This window comes from Schistocerca serialis, unplaced genomic scaffold (assembly GCF_023864345.2).
Source record: "Schistocerca serialis cubense isolate TAMUIC-IGC-003099 unplaced genomic scaffold, iqSchSeri2.2 HiC_scaffold_25, whole genome shotgun sequence".
NCBI lineage: Eukaryota > Metazoa > Arthropoda > Insecta > Orthoptera > Acrididae > Schistocerca > Schistocerca serialis.
The window spans coordinates 192,942-205,199 of record NW_026047817.1 but is presented as its reverse complement, the minus strand read 5'-3'; the positions used below and the strand labels follow the sequence as shown (position 1 = coordinate 205,199).

General features: G+C 58.7%; 1 protein-coding gene across 1 annotated transcript; it reads right to left on the bottom strand.

Moving 5' to 3' along the window:
- Positions 1-1,258: 1,258 nt before the first annotated feature.
- Positions 1,259-3,541, bottom strand: LOC126444220 (uncharacterized). The gene has a single exon (XM_050090963.1). It carries the CDS (start codon positions 3,539-3,541, stop codon positions 1,259-1,261), a length of 2,283 nt encoding a protein of 760 aa, XP_049946920.1.
- Between the last annotated feature and the right edge of the window lie 8,717 nt (positions 3,542-12,258).

The window sequence follows — 12,258 nt, the reverse complement described above, 5'->3', positions numbered from 1 at the left end:
CGCGCGGAGGAAAACCGGGAGGCGTTCTGCTACTAGTTGGATGTGGGCGGCGTCTACAGGGTCGTCCACTGGTGTAAAGTTCGCAGCGAACGCGTCTGCTAGGGCGTTGGCCTTTGCAGACGGCTCGCTGACATACGCCGCACCCACTTGAAGCGGAGGAGTTCGTTGTACTCGGCGGAAGTGGCCTTTTACCGACCTCCAGGCTGAGCCGTCCTCCAAGTTCAGTTGCGCCACTTTGCGCGCCCATTCTTCATTTCGGTGTCTGTCCACCTCAGCTTTAATGTGACGACACATTCTATTTAGTTGGCGCTTGGTGGCTGGGACCCTGGTGCGCTGCCACTCGCGCTGGAGCCTGTTTTTTGCCGTGATGGCGTCTCGTATGTCTTGCGGGAGCGGGTGCGGTTTGCAGTCGTCAGGTTGTCTCCGCTCAGGTGTAGCTGTGGCCGCGGCGTCCGTGATGCTGCGAGTGAGGTTGTTAAGTGCAGCTTCGGCGCCGAGCGTTGCCGCGTCGGGGGCGTCTTCAAGTTTCTGTGTTACTGTTTCACGGAACGTGTCCCAGTTGATACCGCGCAGGTCCAGCCCTCTGCGCGATTGATGGATGACGTCGGCGTTTAATTCCACTATGACAGGCAAGTGATCGGATGACATCTTCGTAAGGGTGGTGGCTGTTGCGTGTAGACGCGTGCCCTTCATGATCGCGATGTCAAGGACGTCAGGCTGCCCGCCATTTCTGGGGTAAATGGTCGGGCTGTGCGGTCCTATGACTATCGCCTCATGTCTCTCAGCCACGTTGAGCAGCCGCCGGCCGCTGGTGTTAGTGAGTCGGCTGTTCCAGGCCGTGTGCTTAGCATTGAAGTCGCCCCCTAGTATCAGCTTACCAGGGAGCGACAGTAAAGCGTTTGCGTCTGCTGCGTTTAGCGCCCTCCTTGGCGGCCTGTATACGGCGCAGAAGGTAATTTTCCCTACTCCCGTTTCGACTGCGACGGCTGCTGCTTCCATCGCTGTCAGTTCTGGAGTAGGTACTTGGTGGTGTGCCAGCGTGCGTCGCACGTACACGGCCGTGCCCCCGCCGTGCGTCGGCCTGTCGTGTCTGTAGCATTTGTAGTTCGCTACACCCACTCGCACGCCTGGCTTGAGGTGGGACTCCGTGACCAGGCAGATGTCGATGTCTTCTTCTCTGATCATCTGCCTGAATTCGGCGCCCTGCTTGTTGAGACCCTCTGCATTGAAGATGCAGATTTTTAGGTTTCTTGCGCGCTCAGGCATGATGAGATACTGCAGGTTTGATGGCGGATGCTACGTGTTGCACCACGGCCATGAGCTCTGACATCTGCTGCAGCATCTTCTCCATGCAGCAGAGAATTCTGTCTATGCGTCCGTCGTCAGCGCTGGGGCCGACAACATGGCGGACGGCCGGCGGCCGGTACGCGCCATCTTGTCGGGTGCCGACATCATGGCGGGGCGCTGCGGCGCGGCTGTCCGGCAGCCGCCATCTTGAACGCGGCGGGTCAGCCATGCTGGCTGCCGCGGGCGCGGGCGGTGCTGGTTGGCTGCCGGTGTTACCTGGCGGAGCTGGAGGCGGGGCTGCCTGCTCTCGTGCGGCGTGCGCGCCATTTTGTCTGTCGACAGCATGGCGGACGGCTGTGTTGTGGCTGTTGGGCTGCCTCCATCTTGGCCGTGGGAAGTCGGTCATGCTGGCTGGGTCGGGCGCCGGCGGAGCTGGTTGGCTCGCGGTGCCCGGCTGCGGCGCAGGGGGCGGAGCTAGCTGGCGTTGCTGCGGCTCAGCGTGCGTCGCTACCTGCTGCTGGCTCGCTGCTGGGCCGGCAGTGGGAGGCCTGCGGGCTCGCGGCGCAGCGATGGGTGGAGCTTGTCCTCCATTGCTTGTGGACGTCTGGACGGCATGAGGAGCAGGCGGGGCAGGGCGGCGAGGGGTGCTATTGTGCGACTGACCTTGTGCAGCTCGCGTGTCCGCATTCCTTCCCCTGCCGCGGCGGGTGCGACGACCTCTCCTTCCTTTGTTCGCGGAGCTGGCCGTCGGCTGGCGGGAACTCGTGGCCGGGTTCCTTTGTGGTTTCTGCTGTGCTTTCCCGCGCGCGCGATCGCCGTAACTCAGGAGCACTGGGCAGCCGCGAAAGCTGGCTACGTGGGCGCCTGAGCACAACTTGCACTTGGGAGTGAAGTCTTGGTGTGGGACACCTTTGAGAGCACACGATTCTGTGGAATGGTTTTCGCCGCACTTTACACAATAGTCCGGCATGCGGCAGTACTTTTTGACGTGTCCGGGTTCGAGGCAGCGATAGCATTGCGCGTATGCCGATTTGTTTCTCAGTTCCTCGGCTCGCACCTCCACGTTCCCTATTCTTGTCAGCTGGAACAGTTTCCTGTTTTCAGGCGTGTTATTCGCTATCACAAGCGTCAGGGGGCCGCGACCTCTGGTGCGCAGCGGCTTCATCTTTATCACCTCATCGACGACGAAGCCCATGCATTCGAGGTCCTCTTTGATTTCTTCCGGCTTCAGTGACCTCGGAAGGTAACGGAACACTACCTTGAGTGGCTTCTTTCGGTCGGCGCTATATGTATAGAAATTCCACGAACGTTCTTCTACAAGTGTTAGCACCTTCCTGTAGTCCTCCGTCGTTTTAATGTTGACTTTTGCGAGTTCTTCACCGACGGCGCGAACTGTATAGCTGTTCTTGCCGATCGCCATGTTGAGTGCATTTTGCAGCTCCCTGAAGGCGCCTTTGTACTCAATGACGATCGGCGGAGGTGTCCTGCGCTGTTGTGGTGGAGGTAGCACAATCTCTTCGTCCTCAGAGTCGCTTAGAGCGCTGTAGCTGTTGGCGACTCCGACTGGCGCAGGCCCCTGCTGTGGCGCGACTTTTGCCGTTTTGGTGGCCTTGGTGAAGCCGTCGGCGTCCGTCGTCCTTGTGTTGGAGCGTCTTCGCGCATTTTTCGGAGGTGGCGGTGGCGTGGCGCTTGCCTTCTTACGATATTTTTGGGCAGGCGGCACATCGTCCGACTGCGCACGTTTCCGTGAGGTTGGCTGCTCTTTTGCTGGCTCGGGTTCATGTTCCATGAACTCCTCTTCATCGTCCGATGCCGGCAGCTCCGTGGTGGAGGCTTGAGGCATGAGACTTATGAGAAGCTGGAGGCCGTCCTCTCTCGCTCCTTGTGTTGTAGCAGAGTTGGCGGGCTTCTCCATGGGTTGACTCGCCGCGTCACTGCACTCGCGAGTTTCACTACGATTACGTGTGTCACTGTACGCCGCGTCACTGCACTCGCGAGTTTCACTGCGATTACGTGCGTCACTGTACTCGCGGGAGGTAAGCGCGGTTTCTGCGGCACTTATCAGAACACTCGGTTCACTACCGTCTCTCCGTAGGGGAGGAGTACTATCAGAGCCACTCGGCAGTGACCCTGACGTACTCGACTCGACCCTCGATGCGTCCAGGGGCGCGGCCCTGTCCGCTGGAGTAGACATAGTCGCTTCAGCGTGCGGTGCGGCGGAGCGCTCGGCGCGTGCGTCCGTCTCGCTCGGCATCACTGACTCGAGTGGTCTGCGCCCAGCGCGCCCGCCGCCCCCCTATATAGACTCTGGCCCGCCCTCCCCCCACCACGCGCAACCGAGGGCATATAAGCGCAGCACGGAGGCGCGCGGGCCCGTTGTCAAGGCAGCACCGGACGCCGCGCCGCACCTAACCTCCACGCACGCCGCTCCGCTACCGCTACCGCCATGGCCCGCACAAAGCAAACGGCCCGCAAGTCCACCGGCGGAAAGGCGCCGCGCAAACAGCTCGCCACCAAGGCGGCGAGGAAGAGCGCGCCCGCCACCGGAGGCGTCAAGAAGCCCCACCGCTACAGGCCGGGCACCGTCGCCCTGCGAGAAATCAGGCGCTACCAGAAGAGCACAGAGCTGCTCATCCGCAAGCTGCCATTCCAGCGCCTAGTGCGCGAGATCGCCCAGGACTTCAAGACCGACCTGCGCTTCCAGAGCTCCGCAGTCATGGCCCTGCAGGAGGCCAGCGAGGCCTACCTCGTCGGCCTCTTCGAAGACACCAACCTGTGCGCAATCCACGCCAAGCGCGTCACCATCATGCCCAAGGACATCCAGCTCGCGCGCCGCATCCGCGGCGAGCGCGCCTAAACCGCGCCGCGGCACCGCACCGCACAAACAAAAACGGCCCTTTTCAGGGCCACTAACATCTCTCCGTCGCGAGCAAACTTTGTCGGTCGCCTGCCTCTCGCCCCGCAACCCAAAAACAAAAACCACCACTTCCCGTCCGTCCGCCACACCCGCTCACTCTGCCTGCCTGCTAGCAGCGCGCAACAATCACACATCATCCCTCCCCGGCGCTCAAAGCGCACAATACCCAACGGCCGACGTCACACCGCACGGGTGGCTGGCCGGCCGCCGCTTTCGTTTCGAAAACAAAAAAACCCGCACTCCACTCCGACGGCCAACGGCCAGGCAGGCGCGCTCGCTCGCTCGCTCTACACGCCACCGAAATCCCCGCCGACTCCTTCCGCATCTCAACGTGCCCCCCGTTGCAAAACATAACACACACACACACAAAGGAACAAAACAAAACAAAGACCAGACACGACTCGACAAGACAGACATCCGAGAAGAACGAACGCAGGCAAGCCAACCAACGTATTCAAACAAAACAACGTGACAGAAAACCAACCGTCGGCCGCCGCCACAAACACGGCGACAATCAACCACGACAACAACAACAACAACAACACCGCTTACCGCTACCGCCGCCCACACCCGCCACCGACCCCCGCAATCCAACCACCACGGCACGCAAACAGCATCCCCACGGGCATACAGAAACGCCAGACAGACACCCACACCAAACGCAACACGACAATCAAAACCTTCCCCGACGTGCTTTGATGGCCCTGAGAAGGGCCGTTTTGGGCCGCGCGTCTCTTGCGCGCCACTAGACGACGACGGGGGGTGGGGACGACGGAGTCAAGCGCCAAACCCTTCCATTCCCATCTCTTTCTCCTCTACTCTACTTCTTCTTCTTGGGCGAAGCCTTCGCCTTAGACGGCGTCGTCGCCTTCTTCGGGCGCGGCGCCTTCGGCTTCTTCGTCGGAACCTTGGCGGCCTTCTTCGCCTTCGACGGCGACTTGGCCTTGGCCGGCTTGGCCGCAGCCGCCTTCTTCGCACCCGCGGGAGCGGCCGACGCCGCAGACGCCTTCTTGGCGGCGCCCGCCTTCCGACCGGTCGCCGCCTTCACGCCACCAGCCTTCTTTGCGCCGGCCGCACGGGCGCCCTTCTTCTCCTTGCTGGCCGGAGCGGCGCGCTTCTTCTTGGCACCGCCAGCACGGGCCTTGCCGCCCTCGGCCGCCCCCCCGCCGCCGGCGCCGGCAAGCTTGAACGAGCCGGACGCGCCCTTCCCCTTCGTCTGCACCAGCTCGCCCGCCACGACGGCCGACTTGAGGTACTTCTTGATAAACGGCGCCAGCTTCTCCGCGTCCAGCTTGTAGTGCGCGGCTATGTACTTCTTGATCGCCTGCAGCGACGACCCGCCGCGCTCCTTCAGACTCTTGATGGCGGCCGTCACCATCTCAGAGGTGCGCGGGTGCGCAGGCTTGGCGCGCGGCTTCTTCGCAGACGACGCAGACTTGGCCTTCTTCGTAGTGCCGGTGGCGGCGGGTGCCGCAGCAGTCTCGTTCGTAGCCGCCTGATCTGCCATTTCGACGACGCGCGTAACACACAGCGAGAGCGAGCGGGACGGCAGGCACGCAAGCACAGCACAGCAGCAGAGCAGAGAATCACAAGGCCCAGCCAGTGTCGCGGGCGGGCGCGGACGGCCGAGAGAGCGGCCGCCACTCTGCGCGCCGCCGCGCCGCGCCTCCCGCGCTTGCTACCGCCCAACGTCCGACAGCCTGTGCGGAGCAGCCCCAAACCTGCGCCACAACCGCCCGCGCCTTTCAAACCACCGAGGATGGGGCTACACACAGCCACACCACAGTCGCCAACCAGTCACCACGGCAGCGCCGCAAACCACGGCCAAACTGCAGCTACCGCGCGCTACAGCCTGGGTCGGCCCGCCGAGAATCGCCGCCCCCGCCCAAATGCCGCCCCCACAGCCCCAGCCGACGACCCGCCACAATGGCCAAACCTTCGGCAAAACTCCCACACCGTCGCCGCGGCAGCCCGGCCAGCGCGGCCGGCGCCACAGCCACACAAGCCGAGGCGTGCGGCGATGACGGCCGTGCAAACGCGCCTCCGCCGCCCCATCGCCTTCCGTCGCCCTCCCGCCGTTTCCCGATCGGCCCGCAGCCGTCGGGCCACATCGCGCGCCGTCCTCCTCCTCTCGCCCGCCAACATTCACAGCCGTTTCTCAACAATTGCCCGCCGCAAACGGACGCCGCCTGCGCAACAGGCGCCGCCGCCCCTCGCCGCTTCCGACCCAACCCCTCGACCGAGGCAAACCGCAATCCGAATCTACAGACCAACCCAATCTGCCGTCAAGCACACACGACAGCCGACCTTACACGTTACGCGTTACACATTACGTTTACACGTCTACGTTAGGTTAGGTTAGGTGGACGTGGGTTAGGTTAAGGGGACTTGGGTTAGGTTAAGCGTCAAACTTAGGTTAAGCATTCAAACACGTCAGGCGTCAGAGGTTAGGTTAGGTTAGGTTAGGTTAGGTTAGGTTAGGTTAGGTTAGGTTACACGTTAGGTTAAGGGGTCAGTTCTAGGTTAAGAAGCGTCAAACGTAGGTTAAAAAAGCGTTCAAACGTGAGGCGTGAGCCGGACAGCTTACCTTACGTAGACGTTAGGGGCTCACAGGCTGAGCTCACCTCGCCACACCACAGGTTAGGTTCGGTTCGGTTCGGTTCGCTCGGCTCAGCGTAAAGCGCCGAGGTCAGGGTTACGTTCGTTCACCTTCGGGCGCCACACTTTCGGTTGAAAGGTCGCGACGGGACGACGTCGGCAGGCACGCCGCAAACGAACAAACACGTACAGACGACGTCGGAAACCGCCGACAGACGGGGGAGCAGCACGACCACGACCAGACACCGAGCGCGAACGAGACACACGCGAACCACCCCCACCGGCCAAAGGGCACCACACAACAACCCAGAGCACCACGTGTCGACACCAGAGCAACCCGCCGCTCACGCGACATGGCTGGCACCGAAGGGCAACCGCCCGCAACTGCGCTTTCCGCGCCGGCCCGGATGCACGTCGTGCTACAACAACACCACTACCGTACACAGCCGCTGTTCACAACATCACTATCAATGGCGCGCCCGCGGCTCGCCGCCGTCGCAGTCGCAGCCCCAACGCCAGCACTTTTGCACCACCATTCACACGCACCGCAACACAGCTCGCCGACACAGCCGAACAAAACAAACACCACACAACAACAGCAACAACGCCGCCGCCTCTACTTGTGCCGGCGACCCACCCCGCCGATGGCGCACCTTTCGCCAGCCGGCAATCGACACACACGCACCCACCCACCGGGGCCCAGTGCAAAAAAAAAAAAAAACACACAAAAACAAAAAAACCAAACAACACAAACGACACGGGAAGCGCACACCGCCACTTCGCGCGCACGCCACCAACCAGTCGTCGTCTCAAAATAACAAACACAAACAAAATAAACTAACAACTAGGGCAACACAAAACAAAAACGCCTCGCACGAACCGCCCACAAAAAGGACAAGCACACGCACAGCCTCTGCTGACGACCACGACGCAGCGGCACGCTGCTCCTGTCCCGCGCCCCGCGCCCCGCGCCCCACTCGATTCACAACTCACGCGACACCGTCAACGACGGGCTCGCTTCCCGCAACCTACCACCTTTCCGCCACGACGCACAGCCCCAGCCCCACCCGACGACGCCCGTGGCAACGACTGCACTTTCACCACCGCCTCCCCCTTCCCCCCCAAAACACACACACACACACACAGCCAGCCAAAAACGCACTCGCGACCCACACATGCACGTGCATCGGCACACGCCAACCAGTCAACGTCGACAACCACACGCAAGGCTCGAAACGAAACCGGCGTCCTTCCACGTTGCCATCAAGCTACGCGACACAAGACACAAGGAACCAACACAACAGCCGGCCCCACTAATTCCCACTCTCACGCCGCAAAAAGCACACCGAAACCGCCAAACGCACGCACATTCCCCTTCGCACTGACACCACCGACCGGCTCGCTACCACACACCTCTCGGCAGCCGTTTCACGCCAATTCGCCACACCGCCCACACAGTCGACAAGCGCCCGCCCTGTACGGCACACGCAACGACGCAGCGCAGCAAAGGGCGCCCGCAACACATACCTCTCCGCCGCCCGACGCGCCAACCGCCACACCACACCGCCAGCCACTCGCAAATTGTGCACTGCCACCAGCCACACGTCCAACACGCCGCGCCGCCTCCGGCCACCCGCCAGGGGGCGCTCACGTCCGCGACAACAGCGCGGCCCGCCGGGCCGGGCCGAACCGAACCGAGCCGCCGCTGCTCTGCACTCGGCACGGCCACACCCTGCTGCAGACCGGGCTCGTCCCTCTGTACGCGTCTGCCTGCGCATCAACACAACACGACCTTTTTTTTTTTTTTTTTTTTGTTTTCTTCTTTCTTTCTTTCTTTCTTTCTTTCTTTCTTTCTTTGGCCCTCTCTCCTTCCCGCCATGGCGGTTACGGCACCGCCTGCAGCGGCAGATTTTTTGCGCCCACACGCCTACTCCTACCACCATTAACCTTGCCCTGCCCTGCCCTGCCCTGCCCATCAACGTCGCAGTCGAACCGACGCTTGCCAACACACTGCCCACGTTCCTTTCTCTTTTCGGCCTACGCCCATTACGCGCCGCCGCCACAGCACCTTCCCTTCCCACAACACACCGACGTCATCACACGCACCCAAAACAGGGGCCACGACCGTGTTCCTCGCCCACTCCCATCCCGCACGGTACGCACATTCCCAACTACTACCGCGCACCCTCCCTTTCCAATCTGTGTGTCTCTGTGTCTGTGTCCTGCCCGCGCGTGACGCCTCTCAACATCCGCCGTCCCCCGTCCCGTTTTCGCCCCCATGCCGTCGTCGCGCCGCCTCCTCCCCGTCCACCGCCGCCCCTGTCCGCCCCGCACCACACCATACACCGCTGCTTGTCCCGGCCGTTGCCACCAAAGGCGCCGACCGCAAACGCGCCACGCCGCAGCCCCCGTGCGTCTCGCGCTCGCTTGCATCTCCGTGCCGACGCTGCCTCTCTTCCCACTCGCACTCGACCTCGACAACACAGTCTTTGGCTCCGCCACTGCGTGTTCCGGTGGTACGCACGCTGCAACACGTATGTATTCATTACCAGAGCGATGGCGAGGCATGACAGCATCTCTGTCTGACCAGAGAGTTCTTTATCGCTGCTAGTCGGCGCTTGGACCGCGCCAGACGACAGTAGTGGCACGCACCGGGTCGCCAGGAACAGTTGTTATATATATTGTAGCGCGAGTCGGGAGAGGTAGTAGTCGGTCGACAGTAGTAGCGGGTGGACGGTTGTACTGAGCGGGCGTCGGCGGCGTGCTCTGCTCGTCTCGCGACTCTGGTCACGGTTCGGGACGATGTATAGTATATTGTGTTATAATCAAAAAGGTGGTGTGACGCTGCATTGCGCAAATCTGATAACGTATGTTCATTGTACCTCTTTTGTTCAACAACAAAAGCCCCACTATTACCTTTTTTCGAAAGTAACTTTTGTCTCTTAACGAAAAACATTCACTTTTTAAAGACTACTTCCTATGGCATTTCCCTCCAAGGAGTGCAATTAATTACCAGCCAGCACTCATTCATTGCACACAGCTGTGTAAGGGGTATCTACAATTGAGGAGCGGATATAAATGCAATTTTTTGTTTTTTTTTTTTTTGTGTGTGTGTTGTAACCTCCCAGCAAAATTTAAAATAATGGACAATGTTATTTACGGATGCTAATGGACATTGCGCTAATTGTAACCTCGCCCACAATGAGAGGTCTTGAAAATGGCAACAAAAATGTGAAATTCGCAATCAGACTCAAATATAAAGTCTTCACACAACATTTACAAAAGTCCGTTCAGTGACAAGAAACTTCAATTAAACCGAAATATCGGTCTTTGGCCCTGTGCAAAACAATCAGAATTAAAGTCTTACCTCCGAATAAATGGATGTCACATTTCTGCTCTGGTTGTTGCGCAGCGCTTGGAGGAACTGCATTGCAAATAATAATATTCTCTTTTTTTGTGATTTTAGTGACATTTTTCTTCAAAGAAGTGGAACGAACTCTTTAGTTCAATAAAAAATTAAATGTTTGAAAAATGCTTTTGAAATAAAAATTATTATTGGGGAACTTGTTGGAGAATAATTACAATTTTTCATTATCTAATGATTATATTAATTAACAGTATACCTTATTCACCATCTCGACCAGTGTTGCCGACCGCCTACATCACACAACCGCACTCGGCTGCTACTACTGACCGACCGCTCTGCATGACGACTATTAGCGTACTGCACGCGACGACTACTGACAGAGTACAGCCCTCAACTACACAGAGCTACGGACTCGCAACGACTACTGACAGACTGACTGACTGAGAACCGCTCGCAACACTCGCGCAGTCCAGCGCAAACTCTCTGGTCACAGATGCTACAATGTCTCGCCATCGCTACTATGTTACATACGTGTTTCAGTGTCTTTTTCATTGGGGTAACGATCTTTGGCTCTTTTTATTCTGAATACAGGGCCAAAGGTCAACGCTGCTGCCCTTATACAATTTATCAGGTTTCATTATGTCTGTTGCAATGTTACATACGGTTCACTCTTTCATTAATATTATCGTTGGGTTTGTTTTGTAGGGACGTTAACATTCTGGCACATTTTTATTATCATCGGACTCTCTGCTATTTGTGCAGGGAGGTTATACCTGGGTCCATTTCCATTTCCATTTACATTTTAATATTGATAGACTTTTTGTTTTCTTTTTTGTTTCTTGTTGTTTTTCCTTCTTTTTTTTGTTGTTTTTTTTTTTTTTTTTTTTTGTTTTGTTTTTCCCGCTCTCACCACCACCGCCGCATCACGCCTTCCGTTTTCTTGGTTTCTTTTCTGTTCTTCAACTGCTTCAACATCACCGCGCCCCATTTCCACACCACAGCCATCAGCCTCCAAGACGGGCGGGCGCAGTGTGCCATTTCCGGCGCACAAGCACACCCGTACGGTACTCTCCTCGCCCCCACGCCACCAACAACACAGCGACCACGCGGCTTTCAGGCATGGCACGGCACGGCACGGCACCGGCGAAATGCGCCGCCCCCGCCCCTCCGCGCATCCGTCCGTCTCGCCACGTTCACTGACAGCCGCGTCTGCGGCTACACCACGACAACCACAACACAACACCGCTCCCCTCCCTGGCAACTCACATTGTTTTTCTCCTCCTCTTTTGCACAAACCACAACGCCGAGCACAGGCGCAAGCCACCCACACCGCGCCCCTCCCCGTCCCGTCTTTGGCCGCCGCTCCTCGTTTCCTCGTTTGCCCCCTCCCATCTCCCGAAATGCCATGCCAGCAGCGTTACGCATGCCCCTCCCCTGTCCACACAACACTACCGCCTAACGAACAGCCTTTTCCGGGCCACATCCAGGGCACGCCCACCTCCAAACACTGCCAATTCACGGACGCACGCACACACACACACACACACTCACTTTCTCGACACCTTTCTGTACGGAGGGTGCGTCATCTCGACCGTGACAGAGTGACGGCAACTATCGACGATCCATTTCCCCCCACTGGTAAAACATGTCCACTAACACCTACATACATCATTCAAGTACACAGACAATAGCATACACACAATGGGAGGGCACACGAACATGGACGGCACGGCACTGTCATACACTCTTCCTCAGAACCATATCAACAAACGTTACGTACATCCGGGAAAGCGAAAGCGAAAGCGAAAGCAAAAGCAAAGGCAAAGCCCAATGCAGCCGTCAAAGGTAACGTTCACCACGGCAGACACTTGCAGCCGCGCCGCCGTTAAACGCATTTCAGTGCGGCTCCAATACGCCTCCCACACGGGAACGTTCCGTTGCTCTACGAATGCGTTTCTCCCCTTTTTCCCTTCCTCTCTCTTTTGCCCCCCGTCCTTGCACTCTTGCCTCATTCCTCACGTTCTGCCCAGACATTCGACCGATCAAAGTCAACCTTTCGTTACCGTTCTCAGCGCGACGGTGTACAACA

Coding starts and splice junctions, on each gene's coding strand:
- LOC126444220 (XM_050090963.1), bottom strand. CDS start 3,541: ATGCCGAGCGAGACGGACGCACGCGCCGAGCGCTCCGCCGCACCGCAC.